Genomic DNA, 17508 nt, shown 5'->3' on the forward strand with positions numbered 1-17508 from the left:
TGGGTGATGATGCATGGAGGGGATTGTAACCATGGCAAAGAAACTATATACGATAGGATAAATGTAAAGCTAGAGTTCTCCCATGTAAACTATCACATAATTCACAATAAAACATTTTTAAAAAAAGAATTTGAGGGAGGCTCAATAAATTGCTAGAGAGATGGAAGACATTACAGAGATAAGCTGGCCTTGACCAATCAAGCTTCAATGATATCACTAGAGCCAAGAGAGGTGACATGACTCACCTAGTGTGTCAATGGCTGTGCTAAGATTTCAACTCAATTTCTGCTCCTGGCCAAACCTTCTTGCAAACACTCTAGTAACTGGTGTAAAGCCAATGGCACAATGGCATAAGCCATTTTCTAAGCATGTCTAAGACATACAAATAAGACAAATTAAATCCACTTATATCCACTCTATTTCTATTGATTACTCTTGCTATTAGTCCACAAAGGTGCCATAACCTTTGTGGTGAAGACAAATACTTCCTACTATGAATGTAAAAGGAGTGTGATGGCTCCATAGGATAAGAACTGGACTGGGAATCGCAAGATCTACGGTTCTAACCTACCAGGAGCATGCTCCTCAGGAGAAAGATAAAACTTTCCCATCCAGCAAAGATTGTTAAAGCCTTGGATACCCCATTCACAGTCACTATGATTCAGAACAAACTCAAAAGCACTTAACAACAAAAACATAAGTGCAAATGAAAAAAACTGTTTATTCTTTACTTTTACTGCCCTCTCCCCAATTTTTTGTTTACTTTCTAGTAGAACATATCCAAATTACATTTAGCGTTACTATTAAGATGAAACTTTCCTTATTGTTAATAGTAAAATTGTATTTTCTCTATCGCCCCCTTAAGAGACATTAGTTTTAGCCCCATTTTTGTCAGAACAGTCAAGTAGGAAATTAATCAGAGACTTTCTGTAGCTATGAAGGTCACCTAGAGTGTTTGCTTTTATTATAAAACAACCTAGTTTATCTGTAGGTAAAATATAGTTTACCTTTTGAAACAAGATTTTTAAATATTTTTATAAGAATACTACAAACATCAAAGGGCAATGATTTTTTGGTATACTCTCTTGCTTCATAATAATAAGAATAAGAATAATAAAACAGGTCCAAATCAGAACTTTTCTAAGTAGATATTAAGGTAAACTAATTAGAATGCTTATGGCTAAGGTTTTATACAGTCCTAACACTGTCCTAAGGGGCTCTGGTAGCTAGTGGTAATGAATCAGGCTGCTAACCTCAGGGTCAGCAGTTCAAAACTACCAGCGGTTCCGTGGGAGAAAGATGAGGCTTTCTGCCCCCATAAATGTTTACAGCCTCAGAAACCCTGTGCAGCATCACTATGAATTGGAACAGACTCCACAGCACATAACAACAACAACACTGTCCTGGTATGGTACTTCAGGATAAGCACTGGCCTGCCAACCATAAGGTCAGCAGTTCAAATCCACCAGCCACACTCCTCAGAAACCCTCTATGGGATCACTATGAATTGATACTAACTTGATGACACGGTAACACGGTTTTCTTTTTAATGAACAGACTACCAGTCTTTCTGATGATCAGTTGGGTGAGGAAACAACACAAAAGTATCTTATAGAACAACTTAGGATAAGAACCATACAATTAAATTGAAATATTTCTTCAACTGCTCTGAAAGGAATCACATTAGAAGGTCTCAGATACAGTGGAAGAAAATGAGGAACGAAACTTAAAATTATTATTTAAAAAAAAGACCAAACTTACTGGGGTAAGGCTATGGTTCAAACACACCAGCCACTTCTTGGAAACTCTATACAGGGCCACTGTGAGTCGGAATTGACTCAACAGCACTAAACAACAACAACAGTAACAACCAGTCAGAAAGAGACTGGAGAAACTCAAGACTATGGTCCTCAACTTCCCTTCAAATCTAGGATGGAACTCACTGTCATAGCCAAATTTTCAGCCAAGCAGTAGATAGGTACATGTTGTTGTTAAGTGCCATCGAGTTGATTCTGACCCTTAGCGACCCTGTATAGGGTTTCCAAAGAGCAACTGATGTGCATGAACCAGCGATCTTGTGGTTCAAACTGACTTTGCAGTCTAGCGCATTAACCCACAGCGCCACATGGGGGACAACAGAATTAGTAAGGTCTGCTCACCCTGGAATGGTCAATCATTCAAGATCAACAAGGACAATATTTTACCTCAAGACAAAGCTCAGAGGGGTTGGGAAGGAGAGTGGAGTGGACATACGAACCACAGGGAGGAAGTGGGAAAACTGTTGTTACATGGTTGGGATTACAATCATTGAAATGAAACAAAGTGATTTGTTGAATGTAAAACTGATGATCTGCTCTGTAAAGTCAAATCACAATGAAAGAGTTTTTGTTTTGTTTTTTTTTAAGAAAAGAGAGAAATAGTTCTATTTTACTTCACCTTAAGAATTCATCAATTAAAAACCTACTAAATTGTTGGTAATAGGTTTTCTGTTGTGTCCCTTGACACAACAGAAAACCTATTACAACAAAATGGTATTGTTGTTGTGAAGAGCCATCAAGTCGATTCTGACTCATAGTGACCCTATATAGCATTTCCAAGGAGTGGCTGATGGGTTTGAACCACCAACCTCATGGTTGGCTGGCCAGTGCTAAGTCTCTAGGGGTCATGATAAGAAGGCTGTTTGGTAACTCCCAGAAATCCATCCCTAAAAACTCCCACCCCACCCCCACCCACCCCCGCTTGGAGGTTTTAACTGTAACCTACTTTATTTTTGTTGAGACTATATAGCACAATATATACCAATATAACAGTTTCGACATGTACCATTCAGTAAAAGTGATTACATGCCCTGAAGTTGTACAACCATTTTCAGTGTCCTCTTCCAAAGTGTTCCTCTCCCATTAACATAAATGCACTGCCCCTAAGTATCTTATCTAATCTTTTAAGTTGTTGTCAGCTGATCCTATACAGATAATTCTTTAAAAGGTATAGTGCTCAAGGCAGACATTCTTTCTTAGTTAAGCTAAACTATTACTTAGTTTTAAGAAGACTTCAGGGGATATTTCTTGCTTAAGAGTTACAGATTATCCCAGAGCAATCATTTCAGTGGTTCAGCCAGCCACTATGGCTCCAGAAAGTCTGGATTCCATGAGAATTTGAAATTCTGGTTGGTATTTCCCCCTTTTGACCAGAATTGTTATACAGAATCTTGGATCAAAACATTCAGTAAGTAATGGCAGCTGGACACCATCCAGTTCTTCTGGTCTCATGAATAGGAGAGACATTTAGTCACACATTCCATTTCTTCCTCCTATTCCCGACTCTCCTTCCATTGTTACTCCAGGAAAACAGAGACCAATTATTGTACCTGGGATGACCATTTAGAAGCTTTTAGTACCTCAGGCACTATGCAATGGTCTAGGGGATAGACTATTAGGCCAATGACCTCGCTATCCCTGAGAACTTTGACAAATCGCAAGTTGACAACTAAGTGAAAGGCAAATCAAAGAGTTAGATGAGCTGCTTCTTTTACTTAAAGGTAATGTTCTTAAAATAAAACGGAGACAGATTACAAACACTCTCCCAAACATTGATAAACTGAACCTTAACAATTCTTCCACCACTCCACCCCACCCCACCCAAATTCCACCTTCACCAAACTTTAGTAACACTCAATGAAATCATCATGGTTCATCAATATAACCAATGAGCTCTTGGTGTTGGTTATGTGCCTTGGAGTCGATTCCAATTCATCGTGACCCTGTAACGGGGTTTCCAAGGCAGTACATGTTTATGGTAGCAGAAAGCCTCATCTTTCTCCCAGCCCAGCTCATAATCCACTAGGTTACCAGGGTTTGCTCTCCCATTTGGAAAGGATATTAATTCTATGAGAATACAGATCATTAAGATCAGTGAATTCAAGATGAAAGCAGGTGTTGTTTTCCACTCATACAGATGATGAAGAAGAAGAAGAAGAAGAGGAGGGGGGGGAGGAGGAGGAGGAGAAGGAGAAGAAGAAGAAGGGCTTTGCTTTTACCACCCTTTTTCTAGAGCAATTATAAGGGTATCATGTTCTTAAGAGTTGTGTCAGACAGACTAAGACAGACTACCCAAGCCAAACCCACAACCGTAGAGTTCCTTCTGACTTATAGGGACACGATAGGACAAAGTAGAGCTGACCCATAGGGCTTCCAAGGCTGTAATCTTAATGGAGAAGATTACCTCCTCTTTCTCCTATGGGATAGCTGGTGGATTTGAACCACTGACCTTTCAGTTAGCAGCTCAACACTTAACATACTACACAGATGAACTAAAGCCCCTACCATTAAAACCTGAGGTTTGTCAAAAAGCTAAGGATTAGAAAATAGCATTTTTACTTTTGCTTATATTTTAAACCAAAAGACTGAAGAAGGGATAGAGATGCTTGGGGCTGGTGGTATAATATAAGGAAGGAAGAAGAACCCCATTCTATCAGCTATATTTTGTCTCCTCTTAGAGAGAAATAAGGAAGCCCTGGGTCACCTGAATGGCATGTACTAGACTATTAATCGAAAGGTTGGAGATTCAAATTCACCCAGAGGAGCCTCAGAAGACAGGTCTGGCAATGTGCATCCGAAATGCTACAGCCTTGAAAACCCTCTGCAGCAGTTCTACTCTGTACACAGGTATCACTGTGAACTGTAATCCACTCAACAGCAACTAACAGCGACAACTAACAATATGAGAAGAATAATTTTCCAATTGAAAAGGACAGAAAGACTAATGCTTTAAGTGGAAAAGTTGGTTATTAAGAGACCATCAAGCTGCATCAAGGAACAAGACAAGTTTCTGATTAGTTCCCAAAGCATCACCCTGATATTGGCACAGCAGGCCAGTGACGGGAGGAAGACATTGTCATGTATGCAGACTAGGCCCAAGTTAACTGGAGAAGCCATCATTTCTATTAGCTAATAAGAGAAGAGCAAGACAAAAGATAAGCCCCTCATGTGTTTATATAGTCTGAAATCTGTTCTTCTACTACATTCTACGCTATCAAGTGGTATCTACCACATGACTCTCAGTTCTGCGCACTGCATTTAAGAAGAATACACTGACTTCTCATTTATCAACTATCTCATTAGCCAACATTTCACACTTTCAACAAAAGTAAAAAATCTACTATCTAGTTACTTTGCAGTTGGGGGGTTGTTTTTTTGTTGGTTTTGTTTTGTTTTGTTTTGTTTTTGCAAGGGGTACCTGAGGAGGAGAGAGAGGGAGGCAGGAGCAGATGGAAAGTGAGGAAGCAGGTGTAGGCAGGCAGCTGAACTGAAGGAGGAACACAAGGCGTAGATTCCAAGAGAGCATTTGGGGTGTCACAGCAAAAAGGGTGGCAGCCTTGGTGTGTGCCAGGCTCCATGTGTGCATACTTCCCCACTCAGGGAGGAAGGCCGGCAATTCTGCATTTTCACATAACACCAAGTTTGCATATAACGACCTGCTGTTTGGAACCTAACCATGTTGCTAAGTGGCAAATGTGCGTATAACAAATCAGAATGTGTTCAGTATTCAGGACAGTAAGATGATTCAAAATCATATCATACTTAACAAGTGCTGAAAAACTGAAGTTTTTCTTTTTCAACTAAATAATAGAAGGCTTGAAGGTAGGAGATGGAATGTTTTCAATAATGTCATGAAAGAAAAACTGTTCAAAATGGCCCCCAAACAGCAGTACTATGATGAACTTAATATAAGGGAGAATTGTTTTTAACAGCCTAAACTTTCCCAACTCCCTAAATGGTACAAATGGTTAACACACTCTGCTGCTAACCAGAAGGTTAGAGTTCACCCAGAGGTGCCTCATAAGAAAGGTCTGGTGATCTGCATAAAAATCAGTCATTTATAAAAGACTTTGCAACACTTGCCTGAGCAGGGAAGAGGTCAAGGGACCACATGGCTAAGAGGTTGAAGACAAGAGTAAGGCATGCCTGCAGTATGGCAGAAAAGAAGAGCTCCTGGCTGGTTTTGATCCTGTTCACTTCCCTAATAAATCCCATAATCATGGAGAAAAAAAAAGAATCAGCGATTTAAACCATAGTTCTTCTCTGACACATAGGGTCACTATGAATTGGAATTAACTTTATGGCAACTGGTAGTGGACACTTTCCAAAGATAGACTCATGCGCTTTAAGGTTATGATGTTTTCTCCACCACTGAAAGTATTCAAAGACAGACTGGTCAACCATTTGCAGGTATTCTCTATAGAGGAGTTGTGCAATCTCTAGGGACTAGAGAAAAAACCTTTCAGATTCGTTTTAACCCAAAGACTCTGATTCTATGCAAGCATTTTATTCATGTATCTAGATAGAGTGATATTGTTCCTCAGAGAAGTCATGGAGTCTCATTTACTTGTGGGGAGGACTGGCCATGTATCCTCCTGAGTGATCCTTACTGGCCCTGCCACACCCCGGCACCCCAATATTTCCCAGTACAACTCACATTTCCTATGCTACAAAGTACCACCACACTCTCTTTGCAGCAAAACTCTACACCAGAAGGACTTGCTGAGACAACTGTTAAAAAAAACAATTAATGAGCCGACCAATACATGTTTATTCTGCTCTGAGCACTTCACATGTAAGGTGGGATACAAAGTCGCCTAAATCAAAGTCGCTTCAATGGGCCTACAGTCCGTATAGAAAGAGAAGACCTACACATGAGAAAAATCATGAAGCCAAGGCTGTGTGGCAAGTGACAACTAAGAGGTACCAGCAATGGAGTGATCAAAGTTCTAAAGAGAAGAGTTCACTAGTTTCCAAATTGGTTAAAGGCATCCAAGAAAAGATGGTCTGAGCTGAGCTTTAAAATATGAGGGTGCTTCCAAATGTTCATTCTGTTTTTTGAAATCCCCTCAAATAATGAATGTGGTACATAACAAGATGGAGAATTAAGAATTGGAGGCTGTCTTACTTTGGTGACTAGTGACAGAGATCTTAAAAGCTCATAAGCAGTCATCTAAGGTGCAACTACTGACCTCTCCAGGTGCCGAAGAAAGAAGTATGATAACAAGTGAAGATGGCTGGAATCAAATAGTTCAGTAGACTGATGGAACACATGAACATCGGTCTCCATGATTCTGAGACCGGAACTAGATGGTACCCAGTTACCACTACCAACTGGTCTGAAAAGGATCACATTAAAAGGGCTAAGACAGAATGGGAGAAAATGAGAAACAAAACTCAAAATTACCAAAAAGACCAGGCTTACTGGTCTGAAAGTAACTATGGCCCTCAGCCAATCTTCAGGTCTAGAATGGAACTCACTCTTGTGGCCCAATTTTCAGGCAAGCAACAGATAAGTATGTAGGGAAGACAAAAAGGTAAGTTCACCATGAAATGTCAACCATTCCAGATCAAAAGAACAACACTTACCTAAGAACAGAGTTGGGAAGGTGGGTGGGATGAAAATCGGAATCACAGGTAGGCAATAGAATAACTATTGCTACATGGAGGTGATTGCAATCCTTGAGATGAAAGAAAGTGTAAGATTTGTTTGTTGACTGTAAAACTGATGACCCGCTCTGTAAACCTTCACTCAATGCACAATAAAAAGTTTGAAAAAGAAAAATAACAAATGCTAGTGTAATAAGTTGCCATTAGTTGAACAACTTTCTCTGAAATAGATTTCAGCTGGGGAGGAAAAGGGACCTAACATGGACAGTCAGAGATGGTAGGAAAGTCCACAGTTATGTTCACCAGCATTTACTAGGATCCGCAATGGCAGTGGGAAATCACAAGGGGAGGCAGCAAGAGACAGCTGGCCTGCCAATACCATGAAGAGACCACCAGGAGAAATGGCAGACATTACCTTTTTCCTGGATACTTCAGGATGCAGAATATCAAAAACACCTAGGGGTCAAAGCCAGCTGTACATTAGAGTCATCTTTTTAACCCCCAGATGCCAGACCCACACCAGCTATTCTGAACCCAGGTGGTTCTAATGAACAACTATGGATGAAATCCTGGGTTAGAGGCTCAATGTAACCCAAAATCTCAAAACCTCCTACCTTTGAAAGGGCTAACAGTTTGTCATAAAATAAACCCAGAAGCTGGTGGAGCAAGAAAACCAGTTGACAAAGAACCAGGTGACAATGCACAGACCATCAACAAGGGTAATTAGAGGGAAAAAACAGAATTTTGCCCCAGGGATTTTGCCTGAAACTTTCAACCAGTGAAAACCTCTGGGTCTTCAATGATATTTTGAAATTCTTAATGAGCCCTCTTTTGCCCAATGCAAATTATCCTTATCATGAAATTTAGAAATAATTAGCCCACTGTCTTTTCTCTTTCCAGAGCTAAATCATCTCTTCCTTATGGGGGGGGGGGGGGCTCCCTCAAAAGAAAGAGAACAGAGTAGCTTTTTGACCCCTCAAATGTGGGACTCACACTTTCATGTCTGCGAAATCTCTTGGGACGGGACTAAATCCAGAAAGTAAATTCAAGCTATTTAAACCTGATGAGTGGTAGACAACCCAAGTGAAATAAATTAATTGTTGTTAAATGACATCGAATCAATCCCAACTCAGCGACCCTGTATAGGTTTCCAAGGAGAGTGGCTGGTGGATTTGTACCACCGACCTTGCAGTTAGCAGTCCAGTGCTTACCCTACAGCATCTCATCAAATATTTATTAACTATCTGCTGTGAGCAGGAAAAAATGACCTTGTAGACATTCCTCAGATGTGCTGATGAAAGTGTGAAACGTTGAATTCACAAACTACCTTCTTAACCCTCAAATTTCATGAATGTATAGGTTATTATATAATACAGAGAATATTAGAACTGGGGAGACCCTGAGAGAGCATCAAGTCTAATTCTTCCCACTTCACTGGATGGATGAGGAAACTGAGGCCCTGACAGGGTCGTAGTCACTCAAGGTTACACCACTGAGAAGTAAGAAGTGAGACTCAAATCCTACCTCAGATGACAGAGAGCTGACACTGGCATTCCATCACCTTCTGGAAAACCTGCTACATCTACCACATTTAAATTATCAACAATTTTTTGGCACTTCTCTAGACACTGCCAGAAGGACAACTCATTTAATCCACACAACAATCCTATGGGGCAGGTTACTATTATCATCTCCATTTTACAAAGGGAAAGCCTGAGGCAGAGAGAAATCACACAATCAGGACAAAGCCAAGCTGTCTAACCCAGACAGTCTGGCTCCAAAATCTGGCTTTGTAATATTTCATGAAATATAATTTCTTTATGTTCTAAAAAGATGGAGGAAAAAAAGCAAGCCTTCAAGTACAAAGGGCATGGTCGTTTATTTTTTATATTAGATTTAATGGCTAACCTGTAAATTTAATTAATATATGCAATATATTCTTGGTCATTTATTTTATTAAGTTAAAGGAATGTCAATGTTTATTTGAAAGAAATATATAAAGCATCTCAACTTTTTAAGTATTGTTGTTGTTGTTAAGTAAGTGCTCTTGGGTCAGTTCCAACTCATAGCGACCCTACATAGGCTTTCCGTGGCTGTAAATTTTTGCAGGAGCAGAAAGCCTCATCTTTCTCCTGCGGAGCAGCTGATGGGTTCAAACACAGTTTTATAAAAACAAAACGGTGGTGGGCACATCAGTCAAATGAAGCCTACTACTTGAAATAGGCAGAATAGTTGGTATTTGAGTAATCATTCTACAGGGGGGTTCTCTTCTGGGCATGCTACTGTAGAAAACAAAGATGTCATAGCTAATCTTTGCCTATCCTGATTCTGGCTTCTAGACACAAGGCTATTATTACTAATAGTAGTCATTGAGCATGATACTACATTAAACAAGAGAAAACACCTCAGGTGCTCAATAAAAGTATTTTTTGTATAAATGTTTTCAAATCCAAGAGCACTGGAACAAGTGTTCAATTATTAAATTATAACTACTTTACCATTCTCAAAACTGATGTCAAATCTCATTATCTTGGTTATGAAGGAGAAGGACTCCAGGAGCAACAAATGCTACATATAAGCAAATTATAATTGTGCCTAAGACCAAATTTCAAGGGAAAGATCACAGTCAATGAAGATGTATTATGGGATTTAGGAGGCCAGGTGACACAGTAGTTAAAGTGCTCAGCTCTAACCAAAAGGTCAGCAGTTCAAACGCAGAGCAGCCACTCTGTGGGAGAAGAATGTGCCAGTCTGCTTCCATAAAGATGGCAGCATTGGAAACCTTCTGAGGCTGTTCTATTCTGTCCTACACAGCTAGAAGTCAGTAATGACTCAAAAGCAATGGGTCTAGTTGGTATTATGAGATTGAAAAGTTATATGACTTATCTGGTGGTAGTGGTAATTGTGTCAGTTCCAACCCATAATGACCCAGTATTGGAATTTCCAAGGCTATAAATCTTTATGGGAGCAGGAAACCTCATCTTTTTCCTGCAGAGCATGCAATAAATTCGAACTGCTGACCTTAAGGTTAGCAGCTCAATGCATAAGCCACTATACTACCAGCGCTCAATTTTACCAGCCAATATAGAGTGTGCCGAAGACCACTCTGAGATCACAGCAAATCCTAAAAATTCTAGAACCACAGAAGTATCACTTTAGACATGAAATCCACAGTCTAGAGGATAAAAGCAAAAAACAGTGCCAGGAACATAGTTATTGTTAGGTGCTGTTGAGTCACTTCTGACTCATAGCAACCCTATACACAACAGAACGAAACACCGCCTGATCCTGTGCGATCCTCATAATTACTGTTATGTTTGAGTTCATTGTTGGTGCCACTATGTCAATCTTTCTTGCTGGGAGTTTTCCTCTTTTGCAATGACCCTCCACTTTACCAGAGACTGGTCCCTCCTGATAACACATCTAAAGTACGAGAGATTTAGTGTCGCTATCCTTTCTTCTAAGGAGCATTCTAGCTGCACTTCCTCCAAGACAGATCTGTGGATTCTTCTAGCAGTCTACAGTGTGTTCTCCAACACCACAATTCTAATGCACTGATTCTTCTACAGTCTTCCTTACTTACACATGTATATGAAGTGATTGAAAATACCTCATATGCATGTGAAAATTGAAGCTCAAAGTAGATCCTCAATAAAGGACTGCTGAGTGACTGTAAATGAAGTAATCATTCACAGAAAGGGACATGAACGAGACTATCAAACTGGCATAACACTGTGGATTTGAACGGTTGAAAACTATTTTATGCTATGATGATAACAAAAGAGCAAGGGGTCATGGAAACGCCATAAAATGACAAAGCACACTGAAATTAGGGAAAAATGCTCTGTGATACCAGCCCTGACCTGCACTTCTTAAGCAAGAAAAAAAATCTCTCCAAGCCCGGCTTTGCCTGAGGAAAGGCGCTGACACAGGTCCTACGGGGCAGTATAATATTTACAGTACAACTCGCGCATGGAAAAATTCCCTGATTTGGTGCCTTTCAAATACACCACTTTTTAATTTAGCACTTCTCAATAGGAGTTTCTCAGCTTGACTTACCGCTTCATAACAAATCTTATTAAGGTCACAAGGGAGAAAATCCTATAGCTTTTCTACCTACGAAAAGCCACATAAATACAAATGCAATTACAGAAAACTTACATAAACCAGATCTGTCATATCTGATCAGTAAATTAAAGCATAATAAAATTATAGCTGGCCTGACAGTCATCTGGATTCTATTTATTACCATCCTAGCCGAGCCCCAATAGTAACGGGTTTTTCAACATTTTATTTCTCATTTTTTCTTTCTTTCTTTCTGGGGATTCAGCATTTGATGACAAACTCTGGTATGACTTGGAAGTTAGAGCTTAAGCACCAATATGGTGGTGACCAGTTTTGTACAGAGCACATAACATAAAAGTAATATTATATTCTGCTATTTGCTTTTAATACCTACTTAAAAACACACTTCATTTTCTCACCTGGCCTACTAAAGGAGGTCATGTATCAGAGCTCACCTGAAATTCTGCCCCATTTAATTCTTAGCTACAAGCAGTGGTTTCTTATAAGAACACAATGAAAAACTATTCCAAACTTTTCTGCAGTATTCACATGATAAAAAGGGCGTGAAACCCAAGTGGGGCCCTGCTGAAATTTCATAAAACCTTAGTGACCAATTACTATTCTCTTTACCTTTAAGTGTTTCCAAACTGCTTTAAAAGGATAGGATGATGCTTCAGAGAAAGTCTGCTGACAAACCTATTATATAACCTATTCTTGGTTGGCCAGATTAGGCGGTTTTGATAAGGAAAAAAATACCGCCAAAGGCAGGACAAACACTAATTCTCTGTTCCCTGTTCTCCTGTTGGCCAAGACACACATCTGAGTTAGACACTAAATAGACAGCTACGTGACTCAGTTTCCCTAAACACTAAATATGAGATCTGATGCTATCCAAACTCTTATTTGATCAAAATCAATGTGCACAACAATCACAAATGAAATTTGTGATCTGATCTGAACCTTATACTGGTTTTATATTCAAAATACCAAAAGCTTTTATAGTACTCTTCCCTACCACCACCACCCCTGCTCCCAATCTAGAGGTTGAATGTTCCCACGAAAGCTTTCCTGAGCTAAAATGGGGTGAAACAAAGAAGGAAATTAACATTCAGATGAAAAAAAAATTGTAAGCATTTTCAGAACCAAAAAATAAGGTGCCAATTAATACTAAAGCAGCGTACAAAACTGGTCACCACCATATTGGTGCTTAGGCTCAAGCATGTCAACAATTGTGAGGTTGGCCCAGGATCGAGCAGTGTGTCGTCTTGTTGCACATAGCATCGCTTTGAGTCGGCACCGACTTGATGGCACCTAACAACAACAAAACCTAACACTAACACACAATGCCCATAGACACAGTTCAAGATTATGGTGGTTTCATGCTGAGATGTCAGGTCTAGTTCCCAAGGAAGGAGCTTGGTGACGCCATTCTTTCTGCTTGGGGTGCCCACTGCTTCTTTAATGTTGTTGCTCTTATTGTCTTAGTGCAGTTGAATCAATTCCCACTCATAGTGACCTGTATATGGTTTTCCAGCACCACACTACTCGCATCAAAATAAACACTGAAGGCTAGTTTCATAAAAGTGAAAATCCTCTTTGGATTTCTTTTCATTAATAAAAACAGGAATTAATGCAGGTCTTTCATAAAAGTGAAGTGACATAAACACAAACTTTGAAAAGTGGCGATATACCTGTGTTAATTTATTTTCTTGAGATACTCCAAAAGTGTTAGCTTGGTCATTGATCAAGACAAGGTAAATACCTATGTGCTTAGATATAAAACTCTGCTGTTAACAGAAAGGTTGGAAATCTGAGTACACCCAGAGACACCTTAGGAGCTCTGGTAGCGTAGTGGTTATGAATCGGGCTGTGAACCTCAGGGTCAGCAGTTCGAAACTACCAGCTGTTCCGCGGGGAAAAAGATGAGGCTTTCTGCTCCCATGAAGATTTACAGCCTGGGAAACCCTGTACAGGGTCGCTATGAGTCAGAATCGATTCCATGGCACATCAGCACTACCTCCTCCACCAGAGGCACCTTAGAAGAAAGGCCTGATGATCGCCTCCCAAACAAATAAGCCACTGAAAAGCCTAAAGACCACAGTTCTACTCTGACGTTGCCATATGTCAGGCTCCACTGGAGGGCAACTGGCATAAAAATATATAAACACAGGGCAGATACAAATGAGGGGGGGTTCAAAGAATAGTAATAAAAATGCAGTTAAAATAGAAATTTTCCACAAACTTTTTGAGGCCACGTGGTACACAGAAACCTTCCCAGGTGAAGTTATCACTGTTCTTAAATTGTCTTGTGCAAAAGAGAAACCCCGGGAACCTTACAAGAACAGGTCTTTGATTTACTCTTACAATGAAAACAGAATTTCGTTTACCCTAACAGACTCAGGGCCTAGGAACACAAGATGACAAAGCTTTAGAAAATCAGGATTCCAAGGGATCGCAAATGATCAGTTCTAAACATCTTACTTTTTTCGTGCTTCTTGCCTATTTGGTGCGAGTCATTAGTAAACCTCCACAACTCCCCGTCTTCGGAGACCCAAGCAGGGGTCAAGGAGGGAGACGCTGCACAAATACAGATGTTGCAGCATTTCCTCATCCCACCCCAGCTGTAACCAATAGGGGGGACACAGTGGGCTCCCAAGAAAGCAGGCTAATTCCCTCATTAAAACTGAATTGGTGTCTGGGAAACAAGAACTAGGTTTCCAAGGGTGCCCCGGCACCCAGTCAGCTCTAACACATGCCCTCTACCTAACACAAACCCTTGGGAGGCCCTACTCAGGGGCGGTTATTGTCCTCCCACCCACCTACTCTCCCGCATGCCTTGTATTCAAGCGGCAGCTGTAGAGTGCCCATAAAATATGCGCTAAATCCAACAGAATTCTGACACCACCCCAACCCCAACAAGAAACTACATATTTTTTTTTTTTGAAAAACACAGCAGAAGCTTCCCCACAAAATAACTGTCAGCGATTGTGCATCTCTAGTGTCCTGAGTTTGAGCTTGTTTCAGCCCGGCCAATCACCCTCTACCAGGAACGGATGCATGGATGCGAAGGAAGGACCCCAGCTTTGGAGACTCTCTCTTTTTCTTGGCCAGCATCCCCCAGTGCACGACAGGTGTGCCGTTTGTTTTCACAACACCCAAAGGGCACAGGCCGGACTCCCATCCGCCCATCCCCCGTTCGGGCAACAGGACGACGGAGGGCAAGACAGGCCACCTCCACCACCTTGTCTGAGCGCTCGGGCAGCCCCGCCCCCCATCCACTCTGCGCTCCACAGCTGCCGCAGCCACCACACTGGGCTGTGCAGCTCCGTGCACTTGTTGCCGTCCCCAGGGAACTAGGAAGCGGCGCCCATACCTCAGGCAGCCCAGCCCTCAGTTGCACCCCCTTTCCAGCTCTGCTAACCCACGCGTCCCCTGGGATCCTGGAGAAAGTGGTCCCACAGCTGCAAACTCAGGTGGACAAACTTTTCCGCCCAGGACTGCTGGGAGTCGCGGAGAATGGAGCCCCAAAAGAGCATTTACCTGGAGGTGTGACCCCGCTGCTTCCGGAGACCAAGCGAGGCGCTGGCTCCAGCGCCCTACCCGAGGGCGCCCCGGAACACTCCCCCAGACCACAGCCTTCTGAGTCGCTAAGGCTTTCCTCGAGCTGACAACGCCCGCAGCGGCACGGTTGGGGCCAGGGCGGAGGGGCGGAGCCGCGGCCGTATGCTCCCTGGCCGGGCTGGCTGCGCCGGTAACTGGGGCCGCCCCAGGCCTCCCCCCTCCTCCCGGCTGCCACTGGATCCCTAGCCCGCCCACCTCCAGGCCCTGCTAGCCACCGCCGCATCACATGGCGAGGCCCGCCCGCAGGCCCGACACTGGCTCCAGGAGGAAACCTGAAGCTGCTCGACTGGGCTGTCGCCTCCAGCCCCCTCCCGCCGCAGGGTGAGGCCATCTCTGCTTAGCTTCCCTCCCCAGCACCCAGTGCGAAGACGCGAGGAGGCTAAGCGGCCGGCATGGCCGGAGAAGGACGAGGTTGCGCCCTGGTGGCGGCGCCTGCACACCCCTACCCCATGAGCCTCGACTCGGCCGGCGCTGCTGGAGAAAAGACCTGGCCTTCCCGTTCATGAAAGGAGTTGCGGCTCAAGCTGTGCTCAGCCAAAAGCCACCACACCTGTGACATAATATGGCCCAGGTCTATTTCAATAGGAAGTATTATTTAGAAATCAGCAGACCCCCTCTTTATTTCATAAGACTTCTGCGCTGGACTGCAAAGTCCGTTTGAACCGCAGTATCAGTGGTTCAAGCTTACCAGCCGCTCCTCAGAAACCGTATACAGGGTCGCTATGGGCCGCAACCAACTTGAAGGCACTTAACAATATGTTCCTCTGGTCCAGAGCTCCAGAGCTGCTATTCTTGTTTAGTTCATGCACGCTAGTGGCTCAATTAAAGGTCATCCTAATTCAAAATCTCCAGACAGGCCTGCTCTATAAAGCCTTTGTTCTCATTCTGGTTTCTGCCACCCTCTGAAATCTGACAAAACTAACTGGTCTTACCACACACACAATTTAGCACCTGACTGTATCACTGTATTAAGCACTAGGAGTCCTGGTGTGGCGCTGTGGGCTAATGCGTCTGACTACAAAGTCAGTTTGAACTGCAAGTTCGGTGGTTCAAGCTCACCAGCTGCTCCTTGGAAACCCTATACAGGGTCGCTATGGGTTGGAACCGACTCGACAGCACTTAACAACAATGTTGTTGTTATTATGTGACGTGGAGTCAATTCCGACTCATAGCGACCCTGCATAGGGTTTCCAAGGCTGTATATCTTTATGGGAGCAGAAAGCCTCATCTTTCTCCTGCGGAACAGCTGGTAGTTTCGAACTACTGACCTAGCGGCTCACAGCCCAATTCATAACCACTATGCTACCAGAGCTCCTTTAACAATAATAACAATAACATATAAGCACTGGACTGTTAACCTCAAGGTCTGTAGTTCAAACCCACTAGCCACTCCTCAGAAACCATAGATGGTCACTATGAGTCAGACTGACTTGACAGACCGCATTTAACAACAATATTCACTGTTACATGTTGGACAATAAACAAGCTCTTATCCTGTTTTTCAATTTGTCTTTATAAGGACAAAGACTGTTTTCTTATCCTTGTCATCTCTAAAGTCCTATACAGGACACATCTACAGTAGTCAATATTGGCTTTTAACAATTGAGCCATCATGTTTGTTATGGTTGTGATGTGCCATTGAGTTGGTTCCAACTCATAGTGACCTTGCATAGGGTTTCCAAGGCTGTATAAATCTTTACCGGAGCAGAAAGCCTCATCTTTCTCCCGAGGAACCGCTGGTAGTTTCGAACTGCCGACCTTGAGGTTAACAGCCCAACTTGTAATCACTATGCTATCAGAGCTAGTATTAATTATACATAAAAGAAATATATATTAAGAAACATATTACAACCATCTCAAATGCTATTCTCTAATTCTTTTCTGTTCTTTATTCTCTGGCCTTTTCCAATAATTCTCAAAAAAATTGAATAATTATAAATTTGATGTTTGGCCATATGAGTCAGGAAATTATTGGTGTTTCTTAAATGAAAGCATGATACTAGGAGACCGTGGGTTAAAAGAGATGTTGGGGGCAAGCTTTGGAATTAGAAATAGCAGAGTCTAAACTCATGAAAACCATAACCTTTTTTAAAAAAACAAGGAATAGCTATTAACTTTTTTTAAAAACAACACTTCTATCATCCAAGGTACCATTCCAATTAGAACTGATCAGAACCCCAATATCGAAGCTTCTCCATTAGCCAAGACTTCATAAAAGGAAGACAACTATAGTAGCTTAAAAAGGGAAATCAACAATTTAACTTTATTTATAAATACCTAACGAGTCCTAGTGTGGTACTGTGGGTTAATGCGACAGACTGCAAAGCTGTTTGAACTGCAAGGTTGGCGGTTCAAGCTCACTAGCTGCTCCTTGGAAACCCTATACAGGGTCGTT

The 17508-nt window shown here is 42.0% G+C and overlaps 1 protein-coding gene across 1 annotated transcript in view; it reads left to right on the forward strand.

The window, feature by feature from the left end:
• LOC102829790 overlaps positions 1-15160 on the forward strand; it is a 41629-nt gene extending 26469 nt beyond the window's left edge. Inside the window, exons 2-3 of the mRNA XM_006874413.1 lie at positions 13888-14115; positions 14492-15160. Coding sequence (XP_006874475.1) covers positions 13888-14115; positions 14492-15160 — 897 coding nt within the window. The remainder of the gene's footprint in view (positions 1-13887; positions 14116-14491) is intronic.
• Positions 15161-17508: the final 2348 nt, after the last annotated feature.

This window comes from Chrysochloris asiatica, unplaced genomic scaffold (genome assembly GCF_000296735.1).
Source record: "Chrysochloris asiatica unplaced genomic scaffold, ChrAsi1.0 scaffold00275, whole genome shotgun sequence".
Lineage (NCBI taxonomy): Eukaryota > Metazoa > Chordata > Mammalia > Afrosoricida > Chrysochloridae > Chrysochloris > Chrysochloris asiatica.